Source organism: Clupea harengus, chromosome 1 (assembly GCF_900700415.2).
Source record: "Clupea harengus chromosome 1, Ch_v2.0.2, whole genome shotgun sequence".
Lineage (NCBI taxonomy): Eukaryota > Metazoa > Chordata > Actinopteri > Clupeiformes > Clupeidae > Clupea > Clupea harengus.
The window spans coordinates 25543513-25563184 of NC_045152.1; the positions used below are offsets into that span (position 1 = coordinate 25543513).

The 19672-nt window shown below is 39.0% G+C and overlaps 1 protein-coding gene across 2 annotated transcripts in view; it reads left to right on the forward strand.

The window, feature by feature from the left end:
- usp31 (ubiquitin specific peptidase 31) overlaps nt 1-19672 on the forward strand; it is a 54404-nt gene that overhangs the window by 26845 nt on the left and 7887 nt on the right. For both annotated transcript variants that reach the window (XM_031573362.2, XM_012826444.3), the window contains exons 10-15: nt 1376-1453; nt 1827-1956; nt 8245-8364; nt 13183-13402; nt 16271-16429; nt 19424-19576. In XM_031573362.2, the coding sequence (XP_031429222.1) occupies nt 1376-1453; nt 1827-1956; nt 8245-8364; nt 13183-13402; nt 16271-16429; nt 19424-19576 (860 nt within the window). The remainder of the gene's footprint in view (nt 1-1375; nt 1454-1826; nt 1957-8244; nt 8365-13182; nt 13403-16270; nt 16430-19423; nt 19577-19672) is intronic.

A 19672-nucleotide genomic window follows, 5' to 3' on the forward strand; every position in this document is an offset into this window, starting at 1 on the left:
TGAACTTCAGCCATCATAACGTTCAGCCATAGGGCGTCACTTGCATGTCTGGCCATCTCAGAGAGTTGAGGAGGGATAGATACAGGACCGGGCAACATTCAACCAATGATGTGCATACAAGTTTAGAAAAAAAAACAATTGTGACTTAGTCAACCACCAACATTTCGTCTCGTCTCGTCTCGTCAACGTAAGTTAAAATAGATTTAGTCATAGTTTTTATTTATAAAGATCCGTTTTCGTCACGTCTTAGTCTCGTCTTAGTCACGGGAAAAAGGTCGTTAACGAATATTTTTCGTCATAGTTTTCGTCAACGAAATTAACACTGGAACACACAGGCCAAAACACAGACGTTCTGCTTCAGAACAGAATTTGTAAAAGGAGAATATATTGGCAGTAGCATTGTTGTCTCCCATGTTGGGGACCGCTGTAACAGTGGAAGGGGTAAAAGGGTTTAAAGGGGTAAAATACAATTTTACAGCAATGCATGATTCAAACCCAAATAGCCAATGCCAGTGAGATAGTGCTTACAAACCAATGTGGTCACATTTTCGCCACAGCTCTCACCCTGCTGCCAGTAGCCTACTCTACATCTCCCTCAATTTCTTTATCCAGTACATGTATTTCTGTAAGAAGTATTTGTACGTAAAATAGGGTTAACAGTTTATGCTTAATCCTACTGTACTTGTTATACTTGACCAGCTCCATTTTCATGCCAAATCACCGCTTGCACAGTTGCTGGTTGCAAAACACATCATCTAGTGCCAACCGATTGTATCGGGGACAGTTGTAACGCATCATCTAGTGCCAACCAATGGTATCGGGGACAGTTGTAACACATCATCTAGTGCCAACCGATGGTATCGGGGACAGTTGTAACCCGTGTTAGAATTGTCCCCAGCTGACCTCTCCTAATGTTTGGCAAGATAATTGAAATATAACACATTGCAGCTTCTTCTTCCTTACTAGCATCTAGACTGGAAATCACTGATCACAACCTGTTATCTGTGTTCATGTCAAAGCGCATCAATTATGCAGCCAAAATCTTACACAAAATCTACAGGTCACTGAACTCTTTGAGCAGATTACTCTTATAAGTGAATGTTCTCTCTCAGTGAACAGCTGCATTAGACACCCGTTAAACAAGCCCCCACAGATATTTTACATTTGAGTTTACATTTTATATACTCTACAGCTACACACCAGTAGCTGCAATTAATCTAGAGTTACTAGACCTAATAGTAGGATTAAATACACGTTTTAGATATTCTTTCCATTATTAAGACAGAGAAGGGTAAAAAATACTTTTTTTTTTGTTCCAGGTGTTTCTATTGCAGTTTTTCATCATTAGCTTTTCTTCCTTATCTGTTACTTACAGAGCATACAAGTCATGTGGTCAGGGTGGACCTCCCCATGTCAAGATTGTGGTAGAGTGGGACAAAGAAACAAAAGACTTGTAAGTTGAACAACTGCTAAGCTACACTGCTCCTTTGTGTAGCAACGCTAATAACCTGGCAACATTTGGCTACATTTGTAGCATCATATGAAGATAATGTTTCACCCAGACAGGGTGCTTGGATGGAGAAAGGTAAACAAAGTGAGAGAGTGATGAGACATTTACAAATGTAGATCCTTAAAGTTTAATTTTTGCAAGTTTTCATGTAACCTTCATCAGAGTGTTATAGAGGGTCAAATCAGGATGCCTCACCCCTATGCAAGATTTATCCATGCAAAGATCTATATTTGTGTCTTCAGCTGATATTGTGGAAAAGTAGGGAAGCTGGGAAGCTGTGCTTTGTGTTTGATCAAGTATGTGTTTCAATTCACAGTTTGTTTGGACACACGGAGGAAGAGTATATTCCTGATGCTGAGAGTGTCTATCACCACAGAGAGCAACATCACAATCCTCAGGCCTGCACCCTCGCTCAGTGTTTGCAGCTATACACCAGAGAGGAGGAGGTAACATAGCCTAAAGACACTATAGAAATGCATGTACTGCACATTCAAGGCCAGATTAAATTTTTTGTCCAAGGTAGTTTCATTATTTCTCCTTAAGGTTACATGATGTAGGTATACTCTAGGGCTGAACGATTTGGGAAAATAATCTAATTGCGATTTTTTTTTTACCAAAATATTGCGATTGCGATTTAATATGCGATTTTTTTTTTATCCTCTTTTTTTCCCAACAAAATGTAATGAATTATTTAAATATGACCAACACAATGTTAGATACATTTAGTGTAAAATATTCTTTCCCATATTTTACATTTTCATTTAACTGCTCATTACAGAAACAAGAACAAGAAATCGGTGGCTTTGCCACTGTGCATTTAAGTAATTTAAAAAAAGTCATTTTAAGTATAAACACTAGGCATGCATTTTTTAAACACTGTGTGCAAAGTGTACTATCTTTAATCTCTTTTTTTTTTTTTTTTAGACCACGTTTTTTAATCGCGAACGTTGCGGTTAGAAAATCGCGTTCTATCATATCGCGATTAAATCGCAAATGCAATTAATCGTTCAGCCCTAGTATACTCGGAATTGCACAGATGAATTTGTTTATTCTATGCCATCAAATATGTTTCTCACTGTGAAACGTATTGGTCTTTACTAGGGATGCACCGATATCGATACCAGTATCGGTATCGGTGCCGATACTTCGTTAAAATACTCGTACTCGTACTCGTTTTTGAATTGCCGATACCAAGCACCGATACCACTCATCAGTATTTCACTGCATCAAACTGGCCGGGCTATGCTGACACAAAATGTGATTTATTGTCCTACCTGTCCTACCACTCTCTGCCAGACTAGTAAGTAGCTTATTTGCCGTCTTATGTTGCATTTGCTTGATGTTTGACTGTGTTAGGAAAGTTTGTCATAGTGTCAAAGTATTTCAGTATACAGGTTTCGCTAAATTTAGCTGCTAGCATCTTGTTAGCGATTAGCAATTCCGTTGTGCTGCCTTAACGGCGATTTGGGCTCATTTTAAGATAAATGACGACGACAGGAGTAAGGCACAGTGTAAGATCTGCACTGCTACGGTGTCGAGGGGCGGAAAGGAAAGTACTTTGTTTAACACAAGCAATTTGATTAAACATCTGAAGACACACCATAGTGCTAAGTACACAGAGTTCACTGATGCTAGTGGCGCAAGACCGAAGCAACCAATCTTAACTGACGTCTTGCAAAAGAAAAAAACGCGCACGCACACACAGAGAGAGAGAGGTAGAGAGAAAGACTGTGCCACATAGGTTAAGTGATTGTTTGTGTACTTGAGCAGGAGATTCTTCTGATCCTTTTGTAACTGAAATGTGCTCTTGTGCTAATCCAGTAACAGTTCTGTTCACTTTTTGTTAAGCAGACTGTGTTGTTAACTATGCAGCAAATTGAATTGCCTTTATCTGGTAATATTTGCATTTTGTCTAATGTGATGGTATTGTCTGTTTGAAGGCTTTTTTTGTGTGTTAAAACCAGAAAGCTCTGTTTATTTTTGGCTTGGGATCAGTGGCGGTGCCAGAGATTTTTTTCTGCAGGTGCTATGGGGGTGCTCGGCGTTTTACCGAGGGTGCTATGAAATTAGGGTGATAGCATATGTGTCACATGGTTCTCTACTACAACACCTCCCCACCATATCGTCATATCTGTTTACATGTTTGCTCTCTGAAGCGTCTTTGTGGGCCATGAAAAGCGCCATACAAATCGATCGTATTATTATTATGATTAGGCTGCTTCCGACGGACGCGCACATAGCCGTGTTCCTCTGCGACGGTCACTGACAAAATTCCGCAATCCCAAATACTTCACTTACTTCAGTGGGGGTTAAAGTTGGCGCCAGATGGCCACCAGGTCACCACTACCATGTCTGACAAATTAAACTAAACATAAATAGTTCAATACATTCTAAACTAAAGAGGGCAAATTAGAATAGCAGATAGAATGAACTAAAACAGTCAAAGAGTCAGAAATGCTTTCAAAAAGTATATATTATGTCAGGTCACAATCAATAAAAACATAGAAGCGTATGTATACCTGGCTAGCACAGACAGACTGCTCGTCCTAGGCTAGAATCTCTGATTTTTTAAGGCGGATCCAGAAAAATCCCCAAAAGAGACCGCATTAATTAATGTTACACATCTAACAAGACCGTTCCACCTTAAATCTTAAACGGTGTAAAGATGCAGGCCCCTTTTAAAAGTGAATGAAACAAAACAGTAAGCACTCAAAAACACAATAATCAGAGCTAGATCATTGTATCATTGTACAATAAAAACTCTTAAAGAACAGGCAAAAATGCAAACAAAACTATGCTGGAAAAGCCATAAGCAAAACCAAAATCCGGGCAGACCAGGTGTAGCATGGCTAGCACCCTCAGTAGAGGTGTAAGGTTAAACTCTTTGACCACGACGTTCCTCTTCTTCTAAATCAGATTCCGATACCCCTTGCATTTCTTCTTCTTCTTCAACGTCACATGATTATTCTACTCGTGGAATTTTGGGTATCAAAAACCGATCCATTATTGTGAATTTGTTGATACTACCGCTTGACTTTGGCTTTGACAGTGCACTAGCTCTCTTTCTCCTTCAATCGTCAGGAAACGTCAAAGTTCACGCATGCGACGTGTCTGTGTGGTGCTACGTGAACAATCTGTTCATTTCAATCTGTTATTATTTTCTTTTGTGATTGAAATATTATTATCACACAATACATTAAATTAAGAACGCAGAATTAAATTAAATAACAATAATAAATAAACCATTATTTTCTTGGGGGTGCTATGGCTAATCCAGGGGGGGCTATAGCACCCCCTAGCCCCCCCCTGGCGCCGCCCCTGCTTGGGATAGCCTTCTGTTAATTTTGTACTATAGGCTTGACATAATCTGCAGAGGATAAAATAAAATCTGCCTCCAAATGAATTGCACTTTCATGGAGACCAAATCTAAGAAGTATCGGTATCGGTACCGGCAAGTACACAAATAAAAATACTCGTACTCGTATCGGTTTGTAAAAAAGTGGTGTCGGTGCATCCCTAGTCTTTACATAAACACGTGTCACACGCCTCCACCCCATTAACTTCTTTATAACTGTTATTGTGATATGATGTGATGCACACGTCCATGACTTGGTTAACAAAAAAGATTCACTCAGCACCACTCCTGCACTTTTCTTATGGTAGTGACACGAGAGCCTACCCAAGATTCTTCGTTAGCTAAGGTGCAACATTGGTAGTTGCACCAGAAAGGGGAGAGCAACACAAAGATTAGCACTGGACACAACCAAGCTAACTCATCCATGGTAATGCTATTAGGTAGTTCTGACATACATTACAACAATTACATTCATGCATACTAACAATTCTATTTAAACTTGGCACAAAGGTTACATCCTTCCATGCCATAGACCCGTGGCTTCTTGAATGGAATGCACACTTTTTTATAATCCTTTTTCTTTCTTCAAATTCCTGTAAAATTACTCTTACTGTCCATCCTGTGTGTGCGCTGAAAAAGTCTGTGTTTGTGCACATCCCTGGCTTTGTTATTGAGAAGCTAAGTGGCTCAGACCAATCCATAAAATATCCCAGCCGATCAACCTGTTGTTTCAGGAAGGGAACGGAACGGAGGGGTGTCATTTCATTGACAGTTGAGTTCAAATATCAACAACCCTTTGCCAGAATCAAGGACTACACCTTCAAGTCAGATCTCTGTCTCATAAAGTTTCCCAGTCATGGAAAACACATAGAAAATGAGAGGAGAATCTTGTGTTATCCTGGAAAATGACTTCAACGTCCATTTTCCTTAAGCTGAGAACTATTAGGCCAGTGGTTCTCAAACTTTTTCTGTCATTCCCCACTTAGAACAAGGGGGCCTTCTCAAGCCCCACCTGTCCCTCTTCGCTCCCATAAAATGGTAGTCCAAGCTTAAAATTGTCAAAATTATTGAAATAACCTCAAGTAATATAAAACATTTGAGCCACCTCTAATATTAACAAAAACAAAGTCTAACACATGGGCCCCTTGGCCGTTCGGTAATCCATCCCTGCACGCACACAGTATTGTATTGGTTTCTGTTGACGGACTTTTACTTTGACATCATACAAATGCTCGTGTCGTGGGATAGGGAACAACTGTGACAGTTACTAATATAGTTACCCACATATCTAGTAACCTCTAGATGCTTTTCCGCTGAGAGTTTTTTCGCTGTCTCACACTGTGATAAATATGTTTAATGACCTACGTTTAATTTCTATGAACAGTGTAAGTTCGTTGAAAGGTAAAAATGTAATTATTAGTCGTTTACGCTACGTTCTATTATGTGACCGTTAGCACACCATTCATTCACAACTCCGTTGGTGGCTTAGCACTTTTTAGCCAGCTGTGCTGTAATATGTTGTTGCTCTGATTTTTGGTGTAATGAATCTAATAGTAACTTGCTGTGTTTAGTTAAGATACCTTCTAAGTATTTTCCGTTTCCTGTGTATTACATTACTGTGTATTACATTACAACTCATAAGTTTTCACCTGACATCAGTAAAGGTGCAAGGCGCTCGCTACCTGGCTCGTGAAATCGAGTTTGGCTGACTGTTGAACTAGGACATATTAGAACATAATGTAAATGACTAATAATTACATTTTACCTTTCAACGAACTAACACAGTTCATATAAATTAAACGTAGGTCATTTCACATATTTATCACAGTGTGAGACAGCGAAAAACGTAGTCATTGTTTTCTCCCGTTCATAATGTCAAATTCGCGCCCAACCTGTCACGTCTCTGCGCCCCACACTTTGAGAAACACTGTATTAGGCTGTCTATCAGAGGTCCCCAAAATGGATAACACTGCCATCTGAAAGAGCTAAGTTATGTTCAGGATCATATTAACTTTCAAATGATGACTTTATGGATGAGAGTTTTTTTGGATAGGCTACTCTCAGTTATGTTGTGGCAATGCTTAAATCACACCCCCAAGTCTTGTCAAGGTTGGATGACATTGGAACTTAAGTGGCCAAAACTCTTCAAATTTAAATATTAGTCTCTGCTGTCTGGGAACTGTGGTAGTTTTTATTAGGTTTCAGATGAATGTTGCTTCCATCCCAACTCTTTTTAAACTGTTGAACACTGTTAAATTGGTTCACATTTTTGGTTCTGTTGCTAAAGTCGACATGCTTGCTACCTTGTTTTGCCTGCAAAGGTTTAAGGTTTGTGATTCAACTCTGGCTAGGAGCAATTGTTTCAAATGTGTTCTGGGCTTGAGAGAGCTGAATAATAATGAATGGAAAGCCAGGGTCAAATCAATGAATGGGAGCCCAACTGTATTAAAACACTAGCTAAATACTGGCTAACGATACTTTATTTACATTGCTAGCATTGTCTCTTCAAACACAATGCTGCATTTAAATGGACCATAGCATGACATGAATTGTTTGGTAGCTCAAAGTGGGTGTGGTAAGCCTCGTTAAAGACTCTACTTAATATTACTAGTAAAGTCTAGATTTGTCTGCAAAATTGTAGGCTACTATTTGTGTCATTGTTGTTCATGCTATTCAGTTATTGTTGTTCAGGCAGCAATGGTTAATATAATTATTAAGAAAGGATTCAGATTATGAGTTAATAATATACTAATGTGTTTGCATTATTGTATGATAAAATAGTCAGATGATTTCACAAATAAGTTATAGCCAGAGATTTGTTTTAATTCAGACTTCCACAGAGAGCAATGGTGCGATCCTTGTCTGTCATACCAGCTAAATCATCACCCTAAAACGTCCTGAAAAGTCAAGGAAAATGATCTCCAGAAAATAGTGGGAACCCTGGTTTAAGTTTGTGCAACACTCAACCAATACCAGTGACGTGCGGTGAGGTTTGTGGCTGGTGAGGCACTGACTCCTTCAGAGTCAGATTTACAAATATATAAACCCAATAGAGTATCTTAAATCACCATTCGGGGTCCTCTCTCTAGTCAGCCTAAAACCACAAAATCTCTTTTGCTTTCCCTACTTGATGGCAATGGAAAACAAATATGTAGGTGTGTTTTGTTATAAATAAAATAATAAAATGACTGTGAAAGTAACAGTCCACTTTGAAAGGCTCAGTACGTCTGTATGTCACATTGAACGTACTATTTTAAAAACAGCAAAGAAACAGTTTTCCATCTCTAAAATAAAGTGCTCATGTTCTCTTTTTTAATCACCTCTGTATTGCTAATGTTGGAATTTCTTTTTAATGTCAGTCTTTCATGTGTATTTTCAGCTGGCCCCAGATGATGCCTGGCGTTGCCCCCACTGCAAACAGCTGCAGCAAGGCCGGATCAAGCTGAGTTTGTGGACACTACCTGATGTCCTTATCCTACACCTCAAGAGATTCAGACAGGTAAGTTCTGCCAACTCAGAATCAGAGCAGTGAAGGTTTTCCATGAATTTCTTTTATTGCTGATTTATTGCAGAATTAAATTGTAGTGTCAAAAGGTATCAATGGGAGAGCTAATGGCCTTGAACCATATACCGTAAATCCTCAAATAAAGACCGGGATTCAATTAGAGGCTGGCTTCAAATAGTAGCCGGGGGCGTGGTCGTGGTCGATACGGACAAATAAAGGCCGGGCCCCTTATACAAGCCGGGGGTAAAAAAAGGTACCGGTAGCCTACCAGCATCAGTCCATCAGCACAAAGCAGACATCACAATTTAATTGAATGCATTTCATAAATACATGTTCTCCTCATGTTTAATGTTGTTGGCTAATTTCATGGCTGTTTGCAATACAAAAAGAAATGTTTCAGCCTACAAGGCGAATTTGTTATTATACAGTTACTTGCCTAAACGATAGAAGACATTCCTCCAAAATACCTCTTTTTAATGATTTTGTTGCCGTTTCGTGATTTCCGCTAAGAACATTTTTTTCTTCAGGCTAATAGAACTTTAACGTCCCAGGTGTTGCGTAGCAACCCATTACTTGCTGACTTCAAGTTACAATGACTTTCCGCTACGTTAAATGACGGACTTCTTGCGGAATGATATGAAAGAAGCACAAAACCTGTTGCCAATGACAGCGGTCATTAACTTTTCGAGGTGGTGAATATCAAGAAATTACAGACCTGCTAACGTTGGGGTGCCCCATTTAAATCAACGGAACTTTTTTGAACATTCTGAAGAGCCGTAAGAAATAAAGACCTGCCCCTAATACAAGCCTACAGGCCGGTGCGCTGTGCAGCCTAAGTAAATAAAAGCCCCGGCCACTATTTGAGGATTTACGGTATGCAGAGTGGCTGTTAACACCTCTCACCATCCTAACACAAACACAAAGTAATGTTTTTTGGATAACTATTTTACAGAAATCTTCATGCTGTTTGTGGTAGCCACTATATTGTTCTCAACACTGACCTCATCATTATTTCATACATAATTTAATTGCTGCAGCTATACACCAGTTGGATTCTAGGCCAGGTCTCATACATACCCAGACACCGCAACCACTACATTTTTTCTCATTTGAATATCATGCCATAGTTCTAAAGTGCCAGCCTCCTGTTCTGACAGTAACTGTGTATAGGCCACCCAAGCAATGTCCCACTTTTCTAACAGACTTTTCAGAACTACTCTCCATTATACACACAAACTACGATAAGATTATTATCACTGGTGATTTTAACATACATGTTGATAATGGGAACGACTCAAAGGCCCGGGATTTTATGAATCTCTTGAATTCCATGGACTTTACACAACACATCACTGAACCCACTCACAACCGTGGCCACACCCTTGATCTAGTTATTACAAAGGGTCTTACAACTGTTATATCGTCTATCTGTGACCTTGCTCTTTCTGACCACTTTTGTATTTTCTTTACAGCACTGGTACCTAAAGTTAGAAATAGTGCTGAATGTTTTATTAAGAAACGCTATCTTAACTCTGCAGCAGCTGAGAATTTCAAAGTAATGATGAACATAACTAGTGCAAAAAACCCAGATACGGGGCCATCATGTGTTAATGATCTAGTAACTACTCTAAATACAAAATTAAGGACAGCACTTGACTCTGTAGCACCATTGAAACAAAAAAAGGTTTTAGCCAAACAAAAAGCTCCATGGAGAAATGAGGAAATTATTAAACTTAAGAGATCCTGCAGAAGGTCTGAGCGTACATGGAGAAAGACCAAGCTACAGGTCCACCTTGATATCTTTAAGGATAAACTTTCAGTCTTTAATAAAGCAATAAGAAATGCTAGGAAGGATCATTTCTCTAATTTGATATCTACAAATTCTTACAATTCCAGGGTCCTCTTTTCAACAATAGACAGCCTTATAAATCCTGCACCTAAAGTAGATGATAGTCTCTTTTCCACCTCCAAATGTGAGGAATTTGCAGCATTCTTCAGAGATAAGATAACGAACATTAGGAAAAATATTGCTCAAGAAATTCCAAATGTCTTGTTTTCTGATCCCCTTCCACCATGCTGTAACAGTATGAGCTTTTTTGCACTGGCTGATATAGAAATGCTGAGCAAAATAGTGTCACAACTGAAGCCGTCTACATGCCCTCTTGATCCCCTTCCCACCAAATTTTTTAAGACCATCTTTGACTCTGTGTCTAAGGACATTCTAGCCATTAAAAACTGTTCCCTGCTTACAGGTATTTTCCCATCAGAACTTAAAACTGCCCTGGTGAGACCCCTCCTGAAGAAAAGCAATTTAGACTCTTCAGTTCTAAACAATTTTAGACCCATCTCTAACCTTCCCTTTCTAAGCAAAATCCTGGAAAAAATTGTCTTTAAACAGTTAAATAATTTCCTAGATGCTAACTGTGCATTTGACACCTTCCAATCTGGTTTTCGCTCCAATCATAGCACAGAAACGGCATTAGTCAAGGTTGTAAATGATCTCAGGATTAATGCTGACTCCAAAAAACTATCTGTCTTGGCCCTTCTGGATCTGAGCGCAGCCTTTGATACTGTTGATCACAATATCCTTATTGATAGACTTGAAAATTGGGTTGGCCTCACTGGTCCGGTCCTAAACTGGTTTAGGACCTATCTAACTGGCCGGGAATACTTTGTCGCCCTCGGAGACCACAGCTCAAAAAACATTTGTATGACCTGTGGGGTCCCTCAAGGATCCATTTTAGGGCCCTTACTTTTCAGTCTATACATGCTACCCCTTGGTAGTGTAATTAGGAGGCACAACATCGACTATCATAGCTATGCAGATGACACCCAGCTCTATATTTCTGTAACACCCAACAACTACAGCTCTATTGATTGTTTGGTAAATTGCATTTCTGATATAAATGTATGGATGTCACAAAACTTTCTCCAGCTAAACCAAGATAAAACAGAGGTATTAGTCATTGGTGAAAAAAACGAGAGAGAGAAACTAACTGCACACTTAAAAACACTAGCACTTAACACCAAGCACCAAGCCAGAAACCTAGGCGTCATACTTGACTCAGATCTCAATTTTGAAACCCATATCAAAAATATAATTAAAACATCTTTTTATCACTTAAGAAACATTGCTAAGGTGCAACCGTTTCTCGCTCAGGCTGACACCGAAAGACTGATGCACGCGTTTATCACGAGCAGGCTAGACTACTGTAACTCGCTTTTGTCTGGTCTACCAAAAAAAGCCATTAGTCAACTACAAACAATACAGAATGCAGCAGCGCGATTCCTCACTAAAACAAGACGGAGAGCGCACATCACACCAGTATTAAAATCACTGCACTGGCTACCTGTTAGTTTTAGAATAGATTTCAAGGTTCTCCTACTAGTCTATAAATCACTCCATAGTCATGCACCTGAATATATAACAGACATGCTCTCAAGGTACACACCCAGTAGATCCCTGAGGTCCTCCGGCACTGAACTTCTAACAGTTCCAAAAGCCAGGACAAAGAGACATGGGGAAGCAGCTTTTAGTTTCTATGCCCCCAACCTTTGGAACACTCTGCCAGAATACCTAAGAATGGCCGAAACGGTTGAAACCTTTAAACATGCACTTAAGACATACCTCTTTGATCTCGCTTATCACTCACTGTAAAATGTATTTAACATTTATGGAACATTTATTTATTTACTTATTTCTGTCTCTTTTCAAGTATTTGTACCCCCCCCCCCAGCAGCTATCTCTTAGTTTGATGATAACTGTGCTGAGCAGTCCTTTATGGTGCCAGTGCGGTTAGTACGTAATTTCCTGTTCATTTATCTCTGGCAAAATCTGTGTCTTTTTATAAGTGTTCTGTAACTTGTAAAATGTATTTATTTAACATTAATGTAACATTTATTTATTTATTTACTTATCTGTGTCTCTTTACAAGTGTTTGTAACCCCCCCCCCCTTTTCTTTCCTACTGTGAGGCGCATTGTGTTACTTCCTTGTATGAAATGCGCCGTACAAATAAAGTTTGATTTGATTTGATTTGATGCTAACGTGCCCCCACTTCAAAACGCAAACGTTGCTAACCCCTACACCCAGTCTCTCATTTCACTGTCTCAGTGTTGATAACTGGCAGACCTTCAACTAACAAAATGTGTTAGCCAATGTTAGCCAAACAATTTTCCAGAAAATTAACGTTATCATTTATCTATTCTAAGTTATTACCTGCAGTTCTGCGACGGACAGTTGGTACTGGTCCCTCTTTTAAGCACAATCTCGTCACAAGTCCAGCGTCCACGAAGTAGTCAGTGTACCGAGTTCGCTTCATGAGGCTAGCTAGCTTATGTGAGCGTATCCAATGCTTGCAAGAATGGTCCAAGGCCATGTCCCTACATGTCTCTGGGGCGGTTTAACACTAGTGAGCGCCCCTTGGGACTGAATGACTGTTTTAGTTAAATACACAATAGTCCAGACTTAGTCCTGGGTGTCTGTCACCCGTCATGTCTCTGGTATCACTTGATATCTATACAAATTCAAAATTTTATCTTCCACTTTCCAATGACCACTTATATGTATCTGTTCAAAAATACATGTACTTATGTAATACATATGATAGACACATTGATTGTTCCTGTCAATTTGTATCTCATGGAGATCTCTTGAAAACAGTTCCATAGAATTTTAAAGTTGTAGACACAGTTCTCCCACGAAATGTACATTTCAGTTACCGTAAATATACTGACCCTGGATACTTATGTTGTGGGATTGAATGTTTGGCTTATATTTGTTGAATTGTTACATTGGATTTTTACCCTCCAGGAAGCAGACCGCAGAGTGAAAATGCAGAATATGGTGAGGTTCCCCCTTCTTGGCATGGACATGGCACCCCATATGGTCAAGAGGAGTCAGAGCAGCTGGAGTCTACCTTCCCATTGGTCACCATGGAGACGGCCATATGGCCACAACCCCAATGACTACTTGTATGACCTTTATGCTGTGTGCAACCACCATGGCAACATGCATGGTGGCCACTACACAGGTATGCTGCTCTGATCAGAAAGATTAGAGCAAACCTCTTTATTCACGCTCATTAGCATGATTAGCTATGTACAATTGTCACTTGGAGGGGCGCCAAATAAATATTGGTACCATCCTCACATGAATGGCACCAAAATATGTCATGCCATTGTGCTTAAAGGTTGATATCTTCCTCACGAGGGCCAGCAAAATAGTGTTGGTACTTTCCTGACAAATGGGACCAATAAAAGGTTGATGATCTCATCTGATTGAAGTCATATAAGATGATATTATATGAAACGGGTCTATTTAAAGTAATATATGTAAACATTAGCTAGAAAGCTAGCTAGCTACTACTCAGATTCGTCTGTAGTTCTGTAAACAAGCCTACTTTAACAAATGCCTCAAAGGGAAGAGGCTAGCTAGCCAGCTACTGTTAGTCAATCCTAACATTATTTCATCACAAATCAAATGACCCTTCTTAGTGACTGGTTTAATGCATCGGATTGCAGACTAACATCGAATTCAGCAAAATAGTGTAACAGCCAACAACTTTATTTTACTTAGGTAGCTATGTTGACATGTGAAAACAGATAGCTACGTTTGATAGATATTTCAGTTTGCATCTCAGTATTGTGCCTATTGAAAAAATAACTAAACGCTAGAACATGCAACCAGTTAGTAATCTAGCTACTTATCGGAGATGTTACTGGCTATCTTTCTAATCTGCATGAGCTCATGGCTTCCAGGACCTATAGCTGTCAGTCAAGGTTCAAAGAGGGTCTGTGTGGGTTTGTGTGACGGATCGAGCACCAGGTTACCGTCTATAGGTGGGTGTGGCCAAAAGCTCAGAATCAGAGTGAGGCTTCAAAAGTCATACGGGTTTATTAAAGTTTTAAAAGGATCAAGCAAATCATAAGTCCAAAATAAAAATGCAGACTAGGAAACCCAAATTCAAAATACAATTAAAAAAAAGGTATAAAAAAAAAAAATCCAAATTCAGAATCTCCAGAAAAGAACCTGCAAAGCTAAATTAAACAGAGGACAAAATTCAGCAACCTCAGGGTCCACTCACATGCTCATACCTGACAAAAGCGGTATACACACAAATCAATTAATACACATATCACACGACAGACCCTGAAACACAAATACCGTATTCCTTAGTGTGCAAAACACATATCAAAGAGATAACCATACTATACGGTATAAACCATACTCCCAGGCATGCAAAATCCGAATCTTTCTGAATGCATATCATCTTTTGCGGAAAATGCACTGATGTTGTGCGCCATTTCTTTTTCTGCCATAGGCTGATTAGACTACAATATGGTAATAGAAATGCCAAGATCATTATTGCATTTCTTTGTTTGTTTACTGACAACTCAAGCTCTAATGTAGGATGGCATAGGCTATCCTAACCCATGCAAGGCATAGGCTGTGTGTGTGTGTCCTCATTAACACTCCTAACCCATGCAACCTTAGGATAAATTAGTTTGATAAAAGGTACTTTTAAACCTACTTTCAGCATTGCACCTTTTTTAACGTTTTAAGTTCCAGATGCAGTGTTTTCCTCACATTTATGTACCGTATTTTCCGGACTATAAGCCGCTACTTTTTTCCCACGCTTTGAACCTCGCGGCTTAAACAACGATGCGGCTAATTTATGGATTATGATACCTGTGACTGTATACGGTGGCTTTGTGTTTACGGTGGCTTTGTGGAGCTAGGATGCTAGCATGGATGCAGCCGCAATGGATGCTTAGCTCCACGCGATTTCTCAGTATCTCTCAATAACTTAACTAATGTCAAAATAACCACAGTCTACCAGCGTAGACAGAACACAACTCAAAACACTTTAGAAAATAAAATAAACGTTTACAACAATACAAATCCAGTCTTCAAGTTCTTTAGCTCACTGGTTTCAAACTAGCTTCTGTCTTCAATCTAACGTTCTAGCTTCTGATTGACTCTTGCGACTGTGCGCTCTTAAAGCAACAGTGCACTTATCTAACTGGCAAAACTAACTATTGTATTAGTTTTGATATTCATTTTAGCCTGTGTAAAGTTAATTTGTTTCAATGTTGCGGTAGTCACCTGCGGCTTATAGACATGTGCGGCTTATTTATGTTAAAAATAATTATTTTTAAAAAATTTAGTGCGTGAGGCTTATATTCAGGTGCGCTCAATAGTCCGGAAATTACGGTAGTCTCACTAATTCACAGAATAAGTTTCTGTGAGGGCTACTGAACATGCCCTTATCATTCCCTATCTGATCAAATGTTTGCATTTGCTTTCCCTTGACTGTAGTCAAGTGTGTCATGTGTGTCATTTGGTTCAGAGGGAGCAAAGAGTACACAGATACAGATCCTTTTGATGTCAAACAGATACAGATAATGGCCCTGGTGCACACCCATAGGGGCGACTTTAGACCCTGATACTGTAATATTGTTATTTTATTATTCATTTCAATCACCATGTTTTCTCTTTCATATTTTGCAGCTTTGATTCAGTTGTAAGAAGCTGTAGCACTTATCTCACTCAACTGGGCGCACAGCTGTACATTTTTATACAAATATCACCCCATTGCCTACCCACTGGCAGTGTTTTTTCTCCTGCTTTAGTCACTCATGCTTGCCTGCTTTAGTCACTCATGCTTCAACACTGAGTTCTGTTGGAGGCTTTTTCCTGTTCAATTTGGATTTTCCCTTTCTATCATCTCTTAAGTAATCGCACCCAAGGTTTAGGCCTTTGGCTCTGTATATTTGTAATGTCTCTTGTTTGAGACATCAACTGGTAAACAAGACAATAATAGGCAAGAAATCCATCAGGTTGAAATGTCTAATTCATGCTTTTTTTCTGTTTACAACCCCATTCCCAAAACCACCAGCATACTGTAAGAACTCTATTGATGGTCAGTGGTACTGCTTTGATGACACTGAGGTACAACCAATTCCTGATGAGGACGTCTGTCAACAAACAGCCTACATTTTGTTTTACCAAAGAAGGACCGTCATTCCATCATGGTCAGCCAACAGTTCTGTTGCAGGTACACTTTGTCTGTTACACTTTCTCAAATGGCATGGTGCAAATAGTAATAGTTTAGTATTTTAAGGTATACCTTTAATCACAACTTATCAAATAATTATTGCAGGACCGTTCCTGCCACTTTTGCTCTTGCATTTCATTGATTCTGAAGATTGTGAGTTGATGGTATTGCTGTTGACATTTTGTAACATGTGATTGGACCGCAATATTTTAAGAGTGTCTTCCATTACTTTTGTCTTTGTAAAACTGGAATTTAAAAGCATATCCAGTCCCCTGAACCTTAGCAGGAAAATTACATTGATTTATGGTCACTGGGCAGCCTGAACAAGGCCAAAAAAAACTTTAGACTTCAACTTTAATTAAAATGGTCATCGTTTTACTATTTCCATGATGGCTAAATATGCCATTTATATCATTTGCATTAGCATTTATGATACATGTATGATTGCTTTTGGTCTGCAACTAAATCTGGAATTGGTGGTTTGGGCTAATGCCAATAGACTACATTGAGAAGTCTGTAAAATTATGTTTACCTCTAGATCAATGCAGGAAACAGAGCAAAAGAGTTTGAAATCTAGTTTCAAGGTTTTGCTGAAGTGGTTATAACTGTTTACTTCATGATGCCACTTGAAGCCATTAAAAATATTACTTTAAAAGTCCCTAAATTAAGTTAAATGTAGAGGTATGCACATTTCTCAGTCACAGCACCGGGAGGACTGCAGGACCCACCCCTTCAGTAGTTCTATTCACACGTACGGATACATACGGAAAGTTTTCAGACCCTTTTAAGTGTTCCACATTTTATGTTTGGATTCATCTTAAAATTGATTCGATTGCACAAGTTTACAATTTCACCTCTACGAGTTGGTTGTGAAGCACATAACCTGCCTTTTGCTTTCTGTCATAGTATAATCGCCGCACACCTTTTGCAATAGGATAATGCATCCTAACCATAGTCTATCACCCGTTGAATGCTTTTGTGTTTTCTGCAGTTATCGGTGAGGTTTTCAGCAGATTTTTATGTGTATTGATGTGTTGACTCATGACACACAACCAGCTAAGTGTTAGATTGCAAACTTACAAAAAATCACATAGCCCTACAAAACTATTGTCAAACACAGTTTTTTTTTATGTTTTTGAATGTTTCTAGTGACAGAAACACACTGCCTTTCAGAAACATATCAAACTCTACATCTGAAACCTAACGTTGTTACATTGGTTTACCAGCAGGAATATTTACAAGTTTGCTCTGCTAACGCCAGGCACTGTCTAATCCAATATAAGGTGCTACACTGGTTGCACTATTCCAAGACAAGGCTGCACAGTTTTTTTCCCAGACATATCCACCATTTTTGATTTGTGCAAAACATACAAAGCCACATTGCTTCACAGCTTTGCCCTCTGTGCTAGCCTGCTACACATCTGGACAGACATTTTCAGAAATTTGTCAGATACCCAGATACCTATGTTAATCCAGAGCCTAAGCATAGCTCAGATCATATAGACTGATGACAGCCAAAAAACTCATACTCTAAATTGTGGGACATAACCTTTGAACCGTGTAACTGATTTAGAAAAAATGACATCAAGTTGCCATGGCGACAATGCACTGGCCCCCTCATCGCTGCTTGTAGCTATATTTCAATATTCATATTCATATTCATATTCATATTCATATTACATTTTTAAGTAGTTGCCAGGAAGAAGACGAAGATGATTAGAAGACGAAGACACTAATTGGCTTAGAACAGTTTATGTGGTGTGGTGTATTGTGGGAATTGAAGGAGCTTTTTAGAGCATGAATTTTAACAAAAATAATACTATCCATGTCGAGTTTTGGTAATTCAACCCACGCTTTGAACCTCGCGGCTTAAACAATGACGCTGCTAATTTATGGATTATGATACCTGTGACTGTATACGGTGGCTTTGTGGAGCTAGGATGCTAGCATGGATGCAGGCGCATGGATGCTTAGCTCCACGCGATTTCTCAGTATCTCTCAATAACTTAACTAAAGTCAAAATAACCACAGTCTCCCGGCAGAAGACAGAACACAACTCAAAACACTTTAGAAAATTTAAAAAAAAGTTTACAACAATACAAATCCAGTCTTTTCAAGTTCTTTAGCTCACTGGTTTCAAACTAGCGTCTTTCTTCTATCTCGCTGTCTTCAATCTAACCTTCCTGCTTCTGATTGACTCTTGCAACTGTGCTCTCTTAAAGCAACAGTGCACTTATCGTAACTGGCAAAACTAATAATATGCATCACTATTGTATTACTTTTGATATTCATTTTAGCCTGTGTAAAGTTAATTTGTGTCAATGTACCGGTAGGCACCTGCGGCTTATAGACATGTGCGGCTTATTTATGTTCAAAATAAAAAAAAAAAATTTAATTCAGTGGGTGAGGCTTATATTCAGGTGCGCTCAATAGTCCGGAAATTACGGTATTCATTGAGGATGTAGGAAAAAATGAATTTGGAAATGGTGGTGAAATCTGTTTATGTCCGTGATCTGAGCTAAGTGTAATGATGGCTAACTGTTGGTTGGTTTGTTCCTGCATTTGAAGCACTCATATTGAATAGAATTGCTTGGAACAATATGAATTTAGTTACCTAGGGTTGCAAACTTTCTATGGTCATTTTGAAGCATTTATTCGTATTTGGGGACATTTATGGTAATTCTAAGGAAAGTAAGGAGAAATGTCCTGTATATGCATTGTCATAGAATATGCAAAAGAAGAGAGGATGTGATTCAAGGGGTAATCTATTAACTTAAAATATCAATCCATATATAGGATATACTGTATATAGGATCTCCATATATATACATATATAACACCACCACCCTTTCTCTTTCTCTGGTACAGCCTCTGACATGCGCACAAGCCATAAATTCCCAGCTACAATTTCAAAATGACCATGGAAATTTGCCGGTAATGTACTGAAAATGTACAGGAAATTTGTATTTATAACCTATATTTATGTTACTTTAGGTTCCACAAGCTCATCACTATGTGACCACTGGGTAAACAGACTTCCAGGCAGTAAGCCTCCTAGTGTGGCCTCAGGGGCTTCTTCTCGACGCACCTCCCTGGCTTCACTTGCAGAGTCAATGGACTTCCCTGGAGATCGCAGTGAGGATGACGGTTAGCAGCTTGTTTTCATTTTAAAGTTTAACACCTGCCTATGCATCCTCCTCACTACTTTCCTCACTACAAAAATGAACACATATATTGTTAATC